General features: G+C 53.8%; 1 protein-coding gene across 2 annotated transcripts in view; it reads right to left on the bottom strand.

Annotated features, from left to right (window-relative positions):
* Window positions 1-18,519, bottom strand: part of WISP1 (WNT1 inducible signaling pathway protein 1) — a 28,941-nt gene extending 10,422 nt beyond the window's left edge. The window contains exons 1-2 of one of the 2 annotated variants that reach the window (XM_012648028.1): window positions 18,345-18,519; window positions 1,856-2,135 (exon numbers count right to left, since the gene is read on the bottom strand). In XM_012648028.1, coding sequence (XP_012503482.1) covers window positions 1,856-2,135; window positions 18,345-18,413 — 349 coding nt within the window. In that variant the 5' untranslated portion in view covers window positions 18,414-18,519. The remainder of the gene's footprint in view (window positions 1-1,855; window positions 2,136-18,344) is intronic. The other variant, XM_012648029.1, reaches the window with a different exon arrangement.
* Window positions 18,520-20,412: the final 1,893 nt, after the last annotated feature.

Genomic DNA, 20,412 nt, shown 5'->3' with positions numbered 1-20,412 from the left:
TGGATCCAAGAGAGAATGTCTATAATGTTATGGTGCCTGGCACATGATAAGATCTCAATGTAGCTTTAGAGATTAATATAATTGCAACGAACAAAATTACTTTTTTAATGATCTTGAAGAACGTTTTTAAAAAGGGAAAGAAATTATGAGGCAGATGGTTCTAGGGCAGGAAAGCCAGGCCAGGCTTCCCTACCTGGGGCATGAGGAGAGGGTAGATGACGGACTGTGTATCAGCAATCAGCCTTGAACTTCAGCGCACATGAAAACCACCGGGGCATCTCATTAAAGGTATAGATCCCCATGCCCACTTCCAGAGACTCTGACTCAACAAGTCTGGGGTAGGGATCAGGAGGAACATTTTTAGCCAACACGTCAGATAATTCTGTACAGGTGATGCTGCGAGTTATCTTTGAACACACTGCTCAAGAAAAGGAAGAAAACTGGAAGGATGGGAGGAAGTGGGGTGGTTACTTGCAAAGCTGAAGACACGTGACTTGGTATGAAAGTTGAAGGCTGAACCAACCCACGATAAAAGACAAGAAAGTGCCGTAGATTGACCATGAGGCTCAGAGAGGGTTGTCTGACTGGGAATTATGTGTACAGCCCTCATCAACAACCTACTGCAGGGAATATAATGGGTTAGCTGAGGGAAGGAGACTATGCTGTACGGAACAGGTAACGGGGTGTAGATGGAGCCATGGTTGGGGGAAGGCTTGATTCAGCCCTGAGGGACGAAGGGGGCTCTTGGGTTTCTGAGACTTTGTGGAACCTTTCAGAAGTTAGGCTGCTGTGTCATAACACCTAGTTACCTCTCTTCGTCATGCTGGGCCATGTATTTCAGGTAATGCTCAGGTGATTCAAGCTAAGGGAATACAAGTCCAGAAAGAAGGATGTCAGGAAGTCTCAGAAATGAGGTCTCTGGGAAGGAGAAAGGACAGAATACCCGTGATGGATCACTTGAGGAGTGAACAAACAACAAACAGCAGCAGTCCTCCCTCTGAACATGAAAATACTATCATAGACCAAGAGTAAAGAAAAAGTAAAGGCAATTAGAAACTCCAGGAATAGCAACAGCCATCATAAGAAAGAAAATTCAGACCAGTACTCTATCTCATACTGCACAATATTTATATGGTCATAACATTGTAAATACCGATGGTGGCAGAACCAAAAACTGTGACAATATTTGGAATACAGGGGAAGTATCTGGTGGTATGGAGGAGCTAAGTCATCGGCTGCTATACAGGAATGTATTAATAATATATACAAAATTGATATATCAAGCTAATTAAGATACAGCAGAAGACATGGAATATTTAGTGGTAGCCATCAGAAAAAAGGGCTAAAAAGTTAAAAATGACTGTAGTAGCCAGAGGAACGTGGGTGGGGTGGCAGAAAGGAACGGTTGCTCACTGCTGGTTTTCATTCTTTCAAGGCTACTGGATTTTGTAAAACTATGTTATTTTAATTTACAATGTTATTAAAATATTTGGAATAGTGCAGTGCCCTGGTGTTCCCTGGGAGCTGTGAGCCTCTGTTAAAGGATCCTACCACTCGGAGAACAAACTAGGCTCAGGTCTCTCCTGGTGGCTTTCTTTCCCCAGGGACAGCCATGAGTGTGCCTCCAGGACCAAGAATAGAGCAAGGGGCGAGGTCATGCAGGCAGGACGAATGCAGGTGTCCCTCTCGCCCCAGGAAGGGACCGGCCTCTGACCTCTAACCATGGACTGGGGTGGGGGGACCCCCTGCGCAGAAGCCTGGCCAGGGAAACCGCTGTGGGCGAGCCAAGGGAGGGGGCCTCGGCCAGAGCTGGGGTGCGGGGGGCCGGTGGGAAGGCAGGGAAGGTCTCACTTACGTGCACACACTCCTATTGCGTACCTCGGGCGGTCCCCACTGTAGTCGCAGTAGAGGCCCCGGTGGGGGTCACAGACGGCGGCCTCCGTGCAGTTGTCCCCGAGCTGCTGGGCGCACATCTTACAGCATTCACAGCCGTCTGTGATGAGGCTCACCCCCAGCGGGCAGCGGGGCGGGGACGCTGGGCACTCGCACGGCCACTTGCAGAACTGGGGGCGTGAGGATGTGTCCTCCAGGGGTGCTGGGGTGAAGGTCATGGTCGTGGGGGCTGGAGAGAGGGCCTGCAGGGGGAGGGCAGAGGTGAAGCGGGCTGCCGAGGCAGGGGGCTCTGTATCACACTCCCGTCTTCCTGGTACTCAAAAGGTTCTCAGCAAATTATTCTCAGCCCCACGCTCACGTCCTTCCTTCCTGGTGGTCCCCAGAGCCCCAGAAGCAAGTGACTGGCCTCATCTTACAGAGAGGGACTGAGGCTCAGAGACGTTCAGAGCCTGCTGGGGGTCACGCAGCGGCAGGGGGCTCACAGCCCAGGCCCTTCTGCTACGACTTGCAGCCCCACCCTCTTTACCCGCCCTCCCAGGTTTCTTGAGACCTTGCTGAGTCAGGGGACCCCTGTTCAACATAGGTTTCGCCAGCAGACCTGTTGTTGTTATTATTTTTCCCTCTGAGCATCAGAAAAGGCTGGTGGGGTGGAGCAGCAGGTGTGTGACATTATAGCTCCTGCCATCTGGATGTCCCCAGTCTGCAGGGATGTGCATGGTGCCTCCTCGCCAGCTCAAGCCCTGCACAGACGAGTCTTTGCATTTTGCGCTCAGGGCTATGGACTCCCCACCCCAGCCTCCCCAATATCCTCTTCCCATCCCCCAGCCAACGGCGTCATCTTGATCCTGGCAAATAAGATGGCGTAACCATGGGCCAGTGGGGAAGGGAAGCCAAGGCCCACAGAGCTGCCTGCCCTGAGGAGCAACCAGAGGGGGCGCCCTGCGGTCTGAGTATGGGAGCTTCAAGCCGCCTCTATCTCTGGGATCCAGTCGCCTTTCCACCTCTCTGGCTGCCTCCTTCAATCCCATCTGGGACCCTCACTTTGTACACCAGAGGAGACCTGGGTCTCCAGGGGGAGGAGAATCGCCTGAGGACACAGGGAGCAGGGCCGGAAGCAGGCTTCCAGCCAGTCCTCCCACTCCTGGGCCTCGGAGCGTCCTGCCCAGGGCTTCTCAGCCATGACGCCTGGGTTCAGCAGGAGCAGAGGTGAGCCAGGGCTGCCGAGGGGGCGAGCATGCGTCCCGGCTGGGCTCCAGGCTGCTCCCTCCATCTGGAACCGGAAGAGCCTAATCTACGGACTGACAGATCTGCATCTCACTCCGACGACCGGCGGCACTCAGACAGTCTTCGCCCCTTTCACGAAGGAGGAAACGAGACCCAGAGAGGCAGGAGGACACTCCGGGAAGATGACCCAGCTCACACCAAGGCCCAGACACAAACACATCCCCTGACTCTCGCTGCGACACCCTTTCCTTTTGCCTCCTCCGGGCTCTTTCGTTCACCCAGCAAACGTCTGCTGAACTAGCTCACAGTCTCTCTTAAATTTTAGGCGTTTGAAGATAAATTTAAAATTCCCTGTGCTTGGGGAACCCACAGCTTATGGAGGAGGCAGGTATTAGTGGCAGTTTATCACAACTTGAGGCACTGAGTACCATGCAAAGCTCCAGGCGTCCCAGGGAGGCATGGACACTCTCTCAACACCAGGGCAGGAATCATTTTGCCCAGGTGAGCAGGGTCCAGCCTTGCACGCTTGGCTGGGAGGGCCAGAGTCCAGCTGAACTGCTGAATTAGTCTGACTCTGGGTTCGGGGCATGGCATGCAGTAAGTTCAGTAAATATTGCTGCAAGGAATAAAGGGTCTTTGAAGGTTGAAAAGGCAAACCCTGATTTGGGGCTTTCATCACCTGTAGGCTTGATTTCAGGCCTTGGTGGACTCTCCTGCCCCGCTGGACCTGTACGTGACTGGCTTTCAATTAAGGCGCCATGCACGCTTCATAATTAGACGTTTGTGTGTTTTGGAGGTTGTGCCTTTGAACTCCATGGGGATGAGGGCAGGGTGCCTGGCACATTCCCTGTCCTCACTGGGGATAGATGGGTGGCTTCTCTGTTAGGGTCAAGACGGATACCGGGATGGCCAAGAGAATAATGCCTGCAGCCCCTTTCAGGGAGGAAGGCTTGTGGGCGCCGTGGCTTTGGAAGGCCTTGCTGGTGGAGAACAAAGCTCTCTGGGGTTGGCAGCGCTGGCTGGCATTCACCTGGGAGGTGTTAGTGTGACTGCCCTTGTTTGTGCCTCCTCAAAAACACAACAGGATATAACAAAACCCCAAATTCCTCAATCAGTAAAACCAGTCAAACACACACACACACACACACACACACACACACACACCCTTCTTTTTGACGCTGTGGAGAGAGGCTTTTCCCTGTCAGCGTACAACTCTAGAAGGCTTGGAGCTTCCTAAGCACCAACAAACCATCTCTGATGCATCCTCACTTTGCCAGGATGTGCTCTTGGCAAAGGAATAAAGATGTCCTCTCCTCCAGGAAGCCCTCCCGGCCTTCAATGTGCTGAGTTAGAGGTGCTGCCCCCCACACTCGATGTGGACTTGTAAAGGGTAGGATCTGGGCCTTGCCTCTCTCTGTGTGCCTGAGACACACACGTGGTGCACAGCGGGGCTTCACAAATGTGAGTTGGTGGGATGGACAGATGGATGGGGGATCGTTGGCTAAAAAGGGCTTTAGTGTCACTTGATATTCTGGACATCACATCCTGGAACCTGAACCTGTCCTCTCAGTACTAAGTTTTGGTGTCAAGAAAAAAACATGGGACCTGAGCCAGTCAGACGTGGGTTCTTTCCCAGTGGCCCTGGGCAAGCATCCTGTTCTTTACGATCCTTAGCATCCCAGGGTGAGATGGGCATGATCACGCCCACCTCGCCCCAGGGGCAGTTGGAAGGGGCATTGGGCAAGCGCAAGCACTAAGTAGGGCCTGGCACTGACATGGTTGCGCACCCTCCCCCACCCTGCAGTGCCCAGAACAGAGCTGGACTCTGGATGCTTCAAGCTCAGCCAGAGTAAGCTTTTACCTGGGGGCTACCCCACTCACAGAGTTATCATCCATCCTCCTGTCTGCATCCCAAGTTAGAGGTCCCCAGAAGGAAGCTTCCTTCCCAAGTATCTGCCTGGAGGCGCCAGGGCACGCAGCTGGCTAGGGGGAAGCCACAGAGAAGGCCTCCCTTTGCACAGGGACACTGCTGATGGGCTGGTGGGCAGTGCGGGATGGGCTCTGGGCATTCCGCTGAGCCAGCCCTTGCTGTTGGCGCCATCTAGTGGTGAGAAGCCTCCCAGACTCAGCCTGGGGAGAGAGTCCCGGACAGGTGCCGCGGGGAAACCTGCAGACTGGGTGGGTGAATGTCCCTCTGAGTCCTAGCATCTAGGTCCAGCCACCTAGGGCATGTGACTGCAGGTCACCAGTAAGTCCAGACTCCTGATAATCCGCCCACCCCACTCTTCGTGTTCGTGTGTGCACACAGGAAAACAGGTGGCTGGCACGGGGGTGGTTTCTGCCCTGAGGTGTTGACAGTTCAACCAGGGATATGTACATCGACTCACTCGTTCTATCAACACACGCTTACTGGACACCTACTGCGTGCCAGGCTTTGTGCTAGGCTGCAAGGAAGCAAACGTGCAAAGACAGAGTTCCTCACCTCACTGATTCACCTAATGAGGCCAACAGACATAAATGACGATTGCAATTCAGTGCAACAAACACTGTAAGGATGGTGTCCTCCCATACATTCCTTCATTCATTTTCCCTTTCAGTTGTTCATTCAACACCTCTATAGTGTGCTTTTATTTTGCGCCAGATGCTGCACTGTGTGCTGGGGAGGCAGTGGGGGATCCAAGCGGACCTGCCCCTGGGAGGACAGAGGAGGGTGAGCTGCGTGTGCTGGGCCTGGGGAGAGATTCTCAAGGGAGTAGGCCTGGGGCGTGGGGCTTAAGGGAGGAGGAGGAATAGAGGTGAGGAAGGAGAGGCACCTGACAGACAAGGACCAGGTGCAAGTGCACTGAGCTGGCACAGGTGCTAGTGCCCGGGGCATAGTGTGGGTGCAGGGCAGAGGTGGAGACTGGGACAGATGAGGATGGACTCAATGGGCAGCACAGATCAAGAAAGGCCTCAAATGCTTTGCTTTGGGTCCTGATTGCTGTCCTCTTATCCACCATGCACTACTCAAGCTGGGGTGACTGGGCCCATTCTGCAGATGGAGAAACTGATCTTTGAAAACGCACCTCCCTATGGAGCCTACATCATTCTTTCCAACAGCAGAAGCTAAGGAGAAAAAAAGGGAAAATAATACTGTAAATCAAGGAGAGCATTGTCTAGGGCCAGAAAAAGAAAAACACGGCCTTGGCACTTCCAAATTGCAGATGTTCACATAAAAGTCTCTTTTATGATGTACTGCTGGAATTACACTCTCTGCAGATACCACTGTGTTTATGGGGAAGACATAGGTGGTGGCAACTCTGAGATGCTTCCCTGGGCAAGATGCCCAGAGCCAACTCGACACAGCCTGGTCCTGCCCAGTTCCACCTGCTGCAGCCTGCCCACCCCAGCCCCAGCCGCCCCACTCAGACCCCTCCTCAGGGACCCCTCCCAACTACGAGGCCAGGAAACCTCCAACAGAATCAAACTACCTTGAGAGTTCCCGAACTTTACTGCACATTAGAACTACCCTGGGGCTTTCATAGACACTGATGCAATAGACACAGATCCTGATTAAGTGGCCTGGGGAGGGGCCTCGGCACTGGGATCTTTCCAGGTGGTTCTAGTGCCCCAGAGTTTCAGAACCACTGGCCTGTGGAACTTGTTAAACACAGCCTCCTGGATCCCACTCTGAGCACTCGGCTTTGGTTCCTCCAGGCTGGGGCCCAGAATCTGTGGCTTGACCTGTGACGCTTGGCGATTCTTATGGAAAGGAGAACCACCGCCTTAGCACACTGGGCAGGGGGGAGAGAAGTGTAGGGATCCTCGGCCGACTTCCTTTCCTCACACCTGACTTTGCGTAACCCCCACACTTCTGTGCACACTACCCACAAACACCCCTGAACTGTGTGCCCACGCAGTCCGGGCAGACCTGCAGACACGCACCATTCTGTGATCCCTCGAGTGACACACTGCTCGGTGAGCAGGTCTTGTGCAGTTAAATGAAAATTACGTATTTTGCCCTTGGGGTGAAAATGGCTGAAAACGAGAAAAAACAAAAAGGCGTAGCTCCCAATGACAAAACCCTGAGTGTTGCCTACTCAACTCCTCTGGACAAAGAGGGTCCTCAGCATGCAGGTTAAAAGCAGTGACACCTACTGGGCAATCACACCTACTGGGCAAACCTGAGCTGATTAAAACAGCCGGAAAAAAATACAGGCCCCATAGGAAACGTGACATATGTATTTTTGAGGTAACATTTAAAGGTGGGTAGTAACTACGGCTTTTATAGTGCATTTCAGCTCTCTGAAAGTGGACCCGTGAAGATGTCTGTCTAGAATTTGACTTTTGTATATGAGTTTTCCTTCATTTTTACAAAAAATGCTTAGCAGCCGGCATGGGAGCAGCAAGTAGGAGGCTGGCCGTGGTGGGCTGCACCACCCAGGGGCTCGCTGATGAACAGGGCGCAGGGTGCACGAAAGGACACAGCATCTGCAGGGAGGGGACCCCATTAAGCAGCCCCCACCTCCTGCCACTCCCAGCTCTAAGACCTGGGACCGGGCTTGTTCCTTCATTGGTCAAATGGTGGTGATGACAGCATCCTCCAGCAGCCCTAATGAGCAGTTAGTAATATTATACCCATTTCACAGATAGGGAAACTGAGTCTGGGAGCTTAATGTTCAAAGTCTTTTAGCTGGTAAGTGGCATGAGACCCAAGTGTCCCTCCAGAGCCCTCACTTGCAGTCACCATGCTGCACGACTCCCTCATTCATTCACCTCCATTCATTCATTCCTCCACCCGTCCATCACACACATGCACCAAGCATCTGCTGTGTGCCTGGTGCTCAATGAACAAGGCAGGGTCCTCACCCACAGGGAGGATTGAAATGGAGTCGGGCCCAGGTTGCCCAGGGACCCGGAAGAGGAACAGGGAGACTCTTGTAGAGCTTCTCAGGGATGGGTTGCCCTTTCCTGCCTTCTCGGTGCCCAGTAAGGCACCTAGCACACCCTGGATCAACACTCAATGAACCTTGCAGATTGGGCAGAAGGCTTGGCTTGCCTGTATTTGAGAGCCAAACCTAGATGCTCCACAAGGGGGCAGCGTTGAGGCAGGAATGGTCTGAGCCCACGTGGGCCCTGGGGACTCTCAGAAGAGGGTTGCCCTGTTGGCAGTGACTTCTGTTCACTGCTTTGCTGAACAGAGAGGCCATGGGGGCAGTGGGAAAATGCAGATGGGCCTGGGCCCAGAGCTGTGGGCCCACCTTCCCTCCCCACTGCCTTGTTTTTACATTTGGGGTGCGTCTAAGTCAGCCACAAGGTAATAAACCCCTGTTCTCCCAGCATCTCGAGGAGGAGCGCACTCCCAGACCCCTGTACCCCAGCCCCTGGTGGGGGCTGCCCTTCAGGCGGGGCCTGGGAGAGCTGCCCTGCACGGGCCACCAGCTTGGAAAGCTCCAAACCCCCCAAGGCCCCTGGGCTGAGGGCTTGGAGCAGGGGTCCCCAACCTACAGTGAGTTGTATAATTATTTCGTTATGTATTACAATGTAACAATAATAGAAATAAAGTGCACAATAAATGTCCTGCGCTTGAATCATCCCCAAACCATCCCCTGCCTCCCCCGTCCGTGGAAAAATTGTCTTCCGTGACATGGTTCCTGGTACCAAAAAGGTTGGGACCCTGGCCCTCGTCTGCCCCCGCAGTGCCCGGAGCCTTGTGAGGGCGGTTTCCAGGGACTTGAAGGCCCCGCGGCTGATTCAGCCTTGGCCAGGCTGCATGTCATGGGATGTGGAAGGTTTTCTGAGATTTTCTACTAATTGGTTTTATAAACAGACAGCCTTGTGAGCGTCGGGTGGGGAAGTCAACTTCAGATGGAGAGAGTAGAACGGGCAGGAAGCCAGGTTTCCTTCCACATTCGAGCCCTGAGTCCCAAGCGCAGGGCTAAGTGCTGAGGGCAAAGCCTCAGAGAACACGCAGCCTCCGAGGACACAGGGATGTAAAGTCGGCAACTGCTTCTGCAGCAAGGAGCTGCAGCCCGGGGCCGTGTCTGGCTTCTGGAGTTCTTGTAAAGGCCAAGCATGGTGTTTACGTTTTTGCAGGGTTGTGAGAAAACCACAACAAAAACACTGAATACTGTATTTTAAACACACACACACACACAGACACACACAAAATCCAAGTTTAAAATGTGTCTTTTGTTAGAGATGTGCTCAAATAGTCACCAAAGTTGGACGAATAATGTAACGAACCCACACACCCATCACCAGCTTTAATAATTATCATCACTTTGTTGATCTTGTTTCTTCTGTTGCTTCCACACATAAGCATGCTTTTTATTCTTGAAAATCTAGCAAATCCTAGACATCCTGTGATTTTACCTGAAATTCTTCAGTGTGTCTCTAAAGTGTGAGAATTTAAAAAAAAATGCAACCTCCATGCAATTATCACACTGATAAAATTAGTTACCATTTTGTAATATTTTTAGTTAATACCCAATCCACATTCAAACTGCGCTGATTGTCTCAAAGATTTTTTTTTAATTAGATGGTATCTTTGACTCAAGATCATCTACACTATAAGTAATTTAATCCTTGTGATAACCCTAAGAGGCAGACTGCTTTTATTATTTCCTCATTTTACAGATGAGTAAACTGAGTTAAAAATAAATCAGATAATTTGCCAAAGGCCACTAGCAAATGGCAGAGTTGGGATTTGAATCTCAACTCCAGGATTCAAAGCTCCTGTCTTTTAAGTCATCTCACCTAAGGGCCACACCACAGGGAGTTCAGCACAGTTTAGGGAAGGGCGCTGGGTGCAAGATGAAGAGGGGAAGGACAGAGAGTAGGAACAAGGAGTGCTTCCTGGAGGAGGAGGCATTTGCACTGAGTCTCACGGGATGAGGGAGAGTTGTCCAGAGGAAGGGCGGAGAAGGTGTCTGAGCTGGGACTCGGCGTGAGCAAGCGGGTGCAGGTTGAAGCAACATAGCAGGACACAGGAGGACCAGTCATCAGTGTTGCTGGGGCTTAGGGTTCAAGGACATGGCGATGGCAGGCAGGGGCCAAGGTACGAGGATGTGTGTGCCCTCCCCCGGGGAAGACAGGCGTCTTTCCTGAGTCAGCCAAGGTGATGGTCAAAACAATCCCATGAGGTCACCACTGATGCTCCCAATGTGACAGATGGGGAAACTGAGACCCATAGAGGTTGAGACATAGCAGGAAATGGACACATTCAGTTATTTGACTCCGGGTCCCATCCTCCTCCAGTGACCCCTAAAGCATTCTGCTCTTGCCTGCTACCCAGTTTATTCAAGGAACAAAAAGCAGCAAAGAGCTTCCTATGTCCCAAACCTGGGCAGGGCAGTGGCCTTGGAGTGACCAGAGAGGGGCCAGCCCTGGAGCTGCAGCTGACACAGACAAGGGTGGAAGAAGGTGCCATCCACTGAGCCCAGACCTGTTCCACCTACAAGGGAGGAGCGAACATCTGCACGGGGCTCCCGAGCCCGCACCCGGAGGGAAGAAACCCTGGGCTTCAGTCCCCACGCTGAGACTGGCGGCCTTGGATGAGTCACTTTCTTTGTGACAAGATCAGCCTGGATGAGGCAACAGCTATGGGCCGTCCAGCTCTGCTCGCTGTCTTCCCTCCATGGCCTGGAGATGATGCCACCTCCCTTCCCTCCTCCTAGATTGGACTCCTGAGTAAGACGGGGAAGAACAGAGCAAGGTTAAGAAGCTGACATACAAGGACGCCCCTAGGATCCCTGCTTGGGGGACACAGAGGTGTCATGGGAGTGAGTAAAACTCTCTGTGCCCCAGTTCCCTCCTCTATAAAATGCAATTGATAAAAGTTCCTACCCCCAGGGCTCTTGTGGGCAATACATGAGATATATGTGCCAAGGAACTTAGAGTGGTCCCCGGCACACAGCAAGGGCCCAGCAGAGCCTGGCTCTTCTGATCATTTAACAGCTGAAGTTTGCAAGTGTTGGGGACTTGGCCACTGAGGGCCACTGAGGGCCAGAGACTACCGTCAAGGAAGTTGACTGATGTCTGTGTGTGTGTGTGTGTGTGTGTGTGTGTGTGTGTGTGTGTGTGTACAGGGGCAGATTTAACTGTAAGGGCAGTGGCTGGGAGGACAGGTGGCCTCAGTCCCCAATCCATGCAGCATCTGCCAGGTACTGCTAAGAGCTCCCAAAAGGACTTTGAAGACAATAGCCTCTCATCCCAAGCGCCTTGCGATTCACTGTATCATTGTCTTCTCCAAGCCCCTTCTCAACACACGCTCAGCACCCACCCTGCACCCTCTCCCTTAGTCACGAGAGCTCCATGAAATGGGATTCTACATCCATTTTACAGATGAGAAACTAAGGCCTGGGGGATTTGGGGGCTTGGAGCTGGAACGTGGTGGGGCTGTATGCTGCCACCTCTTCTTAACCACCGCACTGTCCTGCCTGGAGCATGGACAAAGTGTGTCTTCCTGTCCCTCTTTTCAGATGAAGACACTGAAGCTCAGAGACAGAAGCAGAGCCTGTGCAGAACCCAGTGTCCTGACCTCTGCTTCTGTGCTCTGGAACCAAGCCCGTGAGTGGACGCCTGCCGGTCAGTCCTCTTAGCAGGCCAGCCCAGGCCCTCCTGTCTGATTCCCTCCTTCCCACCCCCAACCCTGTACACATATTGCACCCAGCTGGCTCTGGCTTTGTTAGTTCATCCACTCAACAAGTACGCCTTGAGCACCTGTGATATGCCAGCGACACAGTGACAGATGAAATGGAGCAGGGACAATGACCAGTCCAGAGGGAGAAAGCACGGGCAAGGCAGGTAGAGGGAACAGCATGTGCAAAGGCCCAAGGACACGAGAGCCCGGGTGGTTGGGAGTGGCAAGGGGCTTGACTTTGCAGGAGGAGGTGGAAGGAAGTGTGGCCTCTGCATGGGGCGAAGCCAGAGTTCCAGCTGGGTGACGTGTTTCCTTCCGTGTGGGCAAGGACAAGAACCGACGGGTGCCCACGGTGGGATGTCTGCAGGTCTACCAGGGGAGGCCAAGGAAGCATCCCAGAGGGCCACCAGTTCAGAGGGCATCAGCTGCATGACACAGAGAAGGGAGGGAAAGGCATTTGGGAGAGAGGGAACAGCTTGGGTGTGTGCATGGGGGTGGGAACCCAGGAGTATTTGGGAAAACGGTGCATGAAGTAGAAAACAAGGTGAACAAGAGGAGAACCAAAGAAAACACAGATGGGCAGGAAGAAGAGGGAGAGCCTGATGGAGACCCCCTGCGATGGTGGGACCCTCGGAGATTAAGGTGCCGGCTTTCAGTTTTATGAGGATGCTGTGAGCCAGAAACAGGTGCACTCTGAGGGTTGGCAAAGGAGACTTGGGCTGAGAGCAGAACACTTTTGGGCACCTTGAGAGAGAGGAAGTACATCTAAAGGGACATCCCAGAGCATGGACACACCTTTTTGGGTGCCAACAGCACCCTTTCCAGAGAGGCAGTGCCGTGAGTTCTCCTAGCAAGAATTATCCCGCAGAGACCTGCTGCTTGTTAAATGATGGATCCGCCCAATGAATGAATGAGTGGACTCTAGGATTATATGGTGGCTCCAGCTGGAAGCAAGCTTAAGGGTAAAGTTCAACCTCCTCATTTTCAAGATGAGAAAATGAGCAGAGAGGGCAACTGGCTTGCCTAAAGTCACACAGCATGAACTATTTCCCCCAGTCTTGTGGCTGTCTGGGCAAGGAGTCTACTGCTCGCTCCCAGGTCGGGGTTAAGAGTCCCTGCTCTACCCCTAGATACCCGCCTCCGCCCCACCCAGCCCTGGGCAGGCTCACAGCACGTCCCTTCTCTCTACTCCCAGACCCTTCCCTTCTTCTTTGGGCCTGGGCTCTCATTTCCCCCACTTCCCCCGCCCCCACCCATCCCAAGTCAAGAGTTAGCAGATCCGCAAACAAAGCCTCAAGCCTGAACTTGCCCCTGCTTCGGAGACCTTGGGGTGGGCGGGCTCAGATTTTATCGCGTGCCCTGGAATGCCCATCATTCACGTTTGAGAGGCCCAGTCTCTTCTCGGACATTCTATTCCCTTCCTTCTTTCACAGTGAGGAGGAGGAGGAGGAGGAGGAGCGGGAGGAGGAGGAGAGCTGGATGATAAATGGAATGTCTGAGCTGGGGAGAGACCAGAGTCTGTCTGATTCACTGGTTTTTGAAATCAAGCGCACATGAGAATCACCAGGGCGCAGGTTAAGCGCGAGTACGTGGGGTCCTTCTAGGAATTCAGGCTCAGACCCCCAGAATGTGTGTTCTCACCGTCCCCCACAGCCCTCCGAGCTCCCCACCCCCTGCCTCACCCCTGGGTCCTCAACACACTCCTCTCTGCTGGCGTGAACATCTGTCTCCAACGCGAACCCTCTCCAGGGGAAGGGCAGAGCCGACCCACAACACCTGTAAAGCTGGCAGTGGCTGGGCACACAGTGGGGATGTGGAACAGTAAGCGGATGGGCTCTGAAACCCACAGTCAGCATCAAGGGACCCTGCGAGCGTCACCTCCAGCTGTCATCATCATCATCATCATCACGGATATTTCTTTCTCCCACACAATAACCCTGAAGCGTTTATTGACTCCCTGTGAATACGCTGGGGAAGCTGGCGTGGTGTAGAAGTCTTTGGGATCTTTAGAAGGCAGTCCCAGCACCCAGCCAGGACGGCCCACCAGCTAGCCTGGCCCTCCTCCCGCCCACCTGGGGCTGAGCCTGGGGTCTTCAGAAACCCCCGCTCGCTTGGACCCGGGCCTTGTCTGCAGCTGGAGCTGCCACTGAGGTCGCAATTCCCCCACTCTGCTCTTGGAACAATGGAATCATTTCCCTTGGGTACTCCTGGGCTTCCCGTGTTTTATTTCCGTTTTGTTCTTCACTTCTCCCAACAACCCCAAGAAGCCACTCTTAATATATCCCTCTTCACAGAGGGGATCCTGGCTCAGGAAGGCCGGGTTACTTGCCTGAGGGTGCGCAGCTTGTGAGCGGAGCTCTGGGAGGAGAGAGCTCTCCACTCGCAGCATCCCCGCCAACCTATTACCATACCTCTGAGTACCTCTGTGTCTTTCGGGGCCAACACTATCCAGTAAAATACAATGAGCCATAGAAGGAATTTTACATTTTCTAGTAGCCACATTAAAAAGTAATAAGAAACAGGTGAAATTTAGTGGAATCATGTATTTTGTTTAACCTAATATGGTACATTCTAAATAGTATCATTTCAACACGGAGTCAATATAAAAAATTATTAATGAGAGTATTACGCTATTATATTCATAATGAGGCCCTGAAATCCGGTGTGCATCTCACTCTTCCAGCAAGTCTTTCGAGTGCTCAGTGACCTCTGGCTGCAGGCGGCGACTGACCGCACGGCGCTGGGCTGGACGATGGCGGTACTACCTGCCCCATCGTCGTGTGGGAGGACGCCGTGCCCAGAGCAAAGCGAGAGCGTGATCCGTGCTAGCCCTTGTCATCAGCCACATCGCAGGGATGTAGGACGTTCCAATGCTGTTGCTGAACTAGTGAACAAATGTGGTGAGTCTTGCTCCAAGACTTCCGCGGTAACCCTTGCTTTGCTGCCTGGGCTGAGGTCCCTACCTGCACTATAGCTGCTTTGCCTTCCCTGCTGCCCTGTCTGAGCCCGCAGGGTGTGGAGTAACACCTCCCTGCTGCCCAGAGAGATGGCGGAGGATCCTGGGAGGATCCCAGGGTTGCTGTTTGCACAAAGCCAATGGCAGCTTCCTGGCATTTGGCTGCCTCGCTGGCATGGGACAGGGGCCTTCTCCGGGGGGTAGGCGGCTGGGTTTGCAGAAGAGCGGGGAGGTGCCCAGCCCCCACTGCAGCACTGTGTCTTCCAAAGAGCTGGGTGCATGGAGACCTGCTCCCAGGCTCACTCCCTCGCCAAATGCCATGCCAAGGGGAAAGTGCCTTTTAGCGCCAGCATCCCGGATGAGCCGTGGGTGGGAGGGGCCCCGAGCTGGGAGCAGGGGCTTCAAGGAGCCCAAAGAGGCTCTGAGCTGGTGGGCGTGGGGCCTGGGTGGGGTTTGAAATGCTCGTTGAGATTCCAACGCTAAACGGGAGGTGTAAAAAAGGCATATTGTTTATGTTCTCTCTCCAAGGGGATATTTTGCCACACACCCAGGCTCACATTATTCTGCAGTTGGTTCCAGGAGCAGAGAATGAGCTAGTGTCCCGACCCGCATGAGAGGCTCATACACGCACACACACAGCACATTCACACACACACGAACACACACTCTTGTACAGCTATGCACAGCCCGTATATGTCGATATGGGAGGGAGGACACGGGTCTCCCTATAGACCTGCACACAGACCACCACAGCCCCAGTGTTTGCCCAGGAATTTGTCACTGCAGCATGTGTTTGCCCAATCACATGCTCCTGAGAGGCATCCCTCAAACAGTCACGTGTTCACGTCCTGCAGCAGGGAGCTTGGTGGGGGTGAGGCTGTTAGTCGCGATTAAGAGATGAGGAAAGTGAGGTCCGGAGTGGCGAGGGACTTGCCGAAGCTGGCACCGCCGGTGGCAGAGCCTGCATCCCAGCCTCTCTATCCTGGATGGCTTTGCCCCTGTCATCCAGGGGCCTTGATAGCCTGTAGGGACAGGGACCGCTTCTCATTTCTGCACAAGTACGTGGACCAGGGAGGCAGGAGACTGTGTTGCAAAGAGCTGGACCTAGGTTCAAACGTGAGCTCCCTGATTATTAGCTGTGTGATCTTGGGCAATTTACTTAACCTCTCTGAGCTTCCTTGTTGTGTCTATACAGGGGGCTAATTACACTTGCTTAATAGTGTTGTTATGGGAGTTTCAGGCTGTGCCTAATACATGCTTGTTGGATGAACTGAGGTAGGCCGTATGTACGTATTTGCACAGCATTCGACATTCGGCACAGCGCTTGGCGGTTCTCACTAAACCTAGCAGTCCCTTCCTGCAGCCCATGGTGGACACTCAATAGATGTGGAAGGAAGAAACGAATAAAGAGGTGAAAAGTCAGTGCTGGCTGCAACACGCCTTCAGCGTGTATTAGAGCCCACGTGCGCTGGGCTGTGTTTCTGAGCTCGCCCTCCCACCTGCCTGCTGGACGGAGCTCTTCCTGCGCTGGCATCTTCCTCCTCCCACTCCGGAACCTCTGCATCGTGTTTTCATATCTCACAGGGAAGTCCTCCCTCACAACTCTAGTTACTCAAAATTTTCTTGGCAATTCTCACATACTTTTTCTCCCATATGAACATCTGTAAGCATTTTTCCACTAAAGTCCCACTAGGCCGCTGTTGGACCTGCATTTCCTTCCATATCAGTCGAGGAGGGGGCTGTGCACAGAACGTGGCTGTGCGGCCCGGTGCTGCTTTCTGAACGGAGTCTGGCTGCTGTCTGTGAGTCTCAGCCCACGCGGCGGGTTTTGAGGATGCCGCCAGAACCCAATGCCGTGCCTTTGTCCCGGGAGCTCCTGAATCATGAAACCAGTGCGGGGGTGTGTGATCTGGGAGAGGTACCTGCCTGGAGCTCCTCCCGGAGCCTTCCCTCCATCCCGCTGCCTGGGCCCCTCTGCTCTTGGCTCCTTCGCTGGAGTCTCCTCTGGCGGAGCCCTGGGCCCATCCTCCGCCCGTCCTCCGCCCGTCCCCAGCACCAGCGGCTCTGGGAGGTAACTGGGGCACCAGCTCGCTTGGACCCAGCCTTAAACTTCCCTCCTCCTCTCCTCGCTCAGACTCTGGCCGCCCTACGGCCCTCACCTCTTCTCCATCCACGCCCTGCCCTCCCAGACGTCGCAACCTGCAGGGCCGTACCCAGATAAAGGCGCGGCTGCACCCAGCGTCTGAAAGAAATCAAGGCTGATTTGATTGCTTCTGGTAGGACATGCTCAGCGTCCCCTAATCGGGAGAGCTCTGGAAGAAACGTTCGGATTTGGCATCACCAGATCTAAGTTTCAGTCTGGCTGCTTATTCACTGTGAGACCCTGGGCAAGTCCCACACTTGCTGTGAGTCTCTGTTTGTTTCATTTGCAAAATAGAGCTAATATCGTTTCCGGAAGGTGGTTCGGCGCTACCTGTAGGCAGGCACCACGCGGGGCACGGAGGGCTTAACCATGAAGCCGACAGACTCTCTCCCTGGAGGAATACCTGTCACCGGCTCTCAGTCAGCTGGGGGCTGTCAGCCTGAGATCTGGCTGAAGCAGACCCAGAGTCTTTGGGGCCATGGGCAAGTAGCTTGGCCCTGAGCCTCAGTTTCCTCATCTGTGAAGGGGATTCATTAATCCCCAAGGAAGCCATCCATGCAAGCTGGTGATAAGGACCCACTTGCCATCTCCCCTCCTTCTCTGGGCTTTGCAGCAGGCAGCAGGCCCCGGCTGGGGCTGTGGGATCTTGGATTTCGAAGCCGCCCAGATACCCACCTCTTACCCGCTCCGTACCCACCTCCCGTCTGTCTTTCCCACCCCATGCCCAGCCCCAGCAGCTGGCTCTGTGCTGCCACGTGTCTTAGTCCCCTGGCTTCCTGGAGGTGCAGACCTTTGTCCCTGTCCTTGGTGTGCCCTGGGATGCAGGTGGGAGAGAGAGGACCCTCAGGATGCCCCCTCCCCCACCAGGAGAGCAGGCTTCGTAGGCAGGACCAAAGTGTGCACACTGTACACACTGTAGAGGGCTGTGCAAACCCAAGGCGGCGGCAGCTGGGGATAGAAATCACCCCGAGCGCTGTGTGCTCGAGTGAGGAGCTTTTGTTGAAACCTGGCATTTTCCTTTCCAACTTTGCTTAGCTTTTTCCATCTCCCATCCTTGTAGTATCTCCAATGCTTGGAGTCTTGGAGTTTTCAAACTCAAAGATTCTCCTAGCAACTTCCTCACTTTGTGGTGCTCCGGGAGGGTGAGTGACTAGCCCAAGGCCACACAGCCAGTCTTGGCAAAGCCGGGTCTGGAGCCCAAGCCCCCGACTCCCAGTGGCCTTGAATGCCACATTCTTTCTGCTCTGTTTCAGGTGGGGAGGGAGGGCGTGCAGGACCCGCGTGGCTGGTTCCCCGAGGGTTGTCCCCTTCCTCCTTGCCCTGCCAGCTTCTGCAGACCCCAGGCAGCCCCACTCCTCACCCTGGGCCTCACCTTTGCCCCCTGCGTGGGCAACTTCCTGCCCCCACCTCCTCTGCCCTCCTCATCCTCCCACCACACCCCAAACACCAGGACCCGGTGGGGCTGGGAGCTGGGTCCCCTCTGAGCCCCTCCAGGCAGAACTCACCGTGGCCAGGATGCCGCTGGCGGCTGCTGCTGTCACTGCTGCCAGCGTCCAGGGCAGGAACCACCTCATGCCTGGAAGTCAGTGGCAAAGGCATCGACCGAGAGCCCAGAGGATCCAGCCACCTCTCGGGGGAGCTGGGCCCAGACTGGCCTGGCCCATCAGGAGCCCCAGATATGCCTCTTCCGCGGCCCTTGGGGGGTTTTATTAGAGCAAGATCTGACGTCAGGGTTAAGGACAAACCCTGCATTTTCCTCTGAAAAAACTTTTCCTGCCTCTCTTTCTTTTTTTTTTCTTTCTTCCCTCTGTCCCCACCTCCAGCCCTGGCTTGCCCGGCCTCCCCTGCTCTGACAGTTCTTAAAGGGAAAGTTACAGGGCTGTGATTTCACAGCGGGGTGTGAAATTCTCACAGAGGAGCGGGGTCACCCTGCCAGGTAGTTCACAAAGGTAGGGAGGGGGACGGGCGGGAGGCAGAGATACTGTTACCCGTGGGCAGCTGCAGCGGCTTTGAAAGGGCTCCCAGTGGAGAACCAGCTCCCTCTCATTTCTTTCGGCTGCTCCTCCTTCTGGTTTCCATTTGCCGTCTTTCTCTCCTCTCTCCATAGCTGCGAGCAGCAGAGGGTGGCTTTCAGTCCCCCGATCCAGAAATGACAGCAATTCATGAATGAAATCGGCTCCGAGGCTGAAGATCTCATCATCAGCTTCACGGCAAATTAAAGCCGTGGGACCAAGTTACAGGTTCTCTGCTCCTAGCCAGACGCCCTCAGGTCCTGGGACTCTCTCCACATATGCCTGGACACTCGGTGTCCCCGCTGGGGTTCCTGCTCTTTGCCAGGTGATGGACCGTTGTCACAGGAGCCTCTTCTTCGTGCGAGAGAGGAGATGCAGGGTCTTCCGTAAGGGCCTGCCCTGCACGGGACCAGGCCCGTCCTCTCCACGTGCACCACTGCGACAGCCTCCTGACAGGCCCCCGGCTTCCCTGCCCACCCCCACCACCCACGTGTCTCAGAGCAACCGGAGTGATCCTTAAACTAAACTATCATAGCACCGCGGCACCCACGGGTCACCTCCCGGGAACGACTCTTCAGAGCCTGCCTGCGGCACTTAGGATGGCCCTGGTCCTGGCGTGGTCTCTGGGGCCAGCTCTCTGAACACTGCTTCCTCTCTCCCTCACACGCGCTGAGCTCAACCGCGAGGGTTTCCTTAGGGTTACTCTCACGCCTGGGTGAGGTCCTGTCCCCAAGCCTCAGTAGGAATGTTCTCCTCTATAGTTTAAATAACAGTTACTCCTCTTTCCTTTTCCTGCAGTTTATTAACAAGGGGATGCTGAAGTACATGTGGCCGCTTGGAGGTGGCAGCAGGCTTGTGTCCATGGAAGGGGTTTATGATCACCATAGACATGACCCCACAAGAGGTGACACTAATGATTTCTCCATTTGTTGACCTAGGGATGGGCCTCTGACCCATGAGACACAAGAAGAAATCTGCCGGGTACTCCTAGAAAGGATTTCCTTTCTCAGAAGAGAAAAAGTGTCTCTACTCATCCTCCTCTTTCCTTGTGTGCAAATGTGATGATTAGAGCTGCAGCAGCCATTTTGTGTATATGAGGCACAAGCCTGAAACTGAAAAGCCAAAATACGGAGGATGGCAGAGCAGAAGGAAGAACTGAGTCCTTGGGACTTTATGTCATTACTGAACCAAACCCGGAACCACCACCTTCAGACTTCCTGTTACATGAGAAATTTAATGGCTTATTGCTTAAGCCATAGTTAGTCAGACTTTTTGTTCCTCAGAGCCAAATTACGCACTAATTGAAATATGAGGATTTACTAAAATCATATATGTGAAAGGTGTGGGGGCACATAGAGATTGCCCAATAACTGCCAGTCCCCATTTCCTTCTGATTAACTTACCGTATGCTCTTAAAACCAAATCCCAGGAGGCGAGCTTCATCGACAGGTGTCATTAAGGAAATCGCCCAAGGTGCTAGGTGCCAGTCCAGGTTCAATGACGTTTGATGAACACCAAGTATGAAGGGTCCCTATGCTGTGAAATATCTCATGACTCCAAG

This window comes from Propithecus coquereli, unplaced genomic scaffold, assembly GCF_000956105.1.
Source record: "Propithecus coquereli isolate 6110/MARCELLA unplaced genomic scaffold, Pcoq_1.0 Scaffold28, whole genome shotgun sequence".
NCBI lineage: Eukaryota > Metazoa > Chordata > Mammalia > Primates > Indriidae > Propithecus > Propithecus coquereli.
This window is presented reverse-complemented; position numbering and strand designations above follow the sequence as displayed.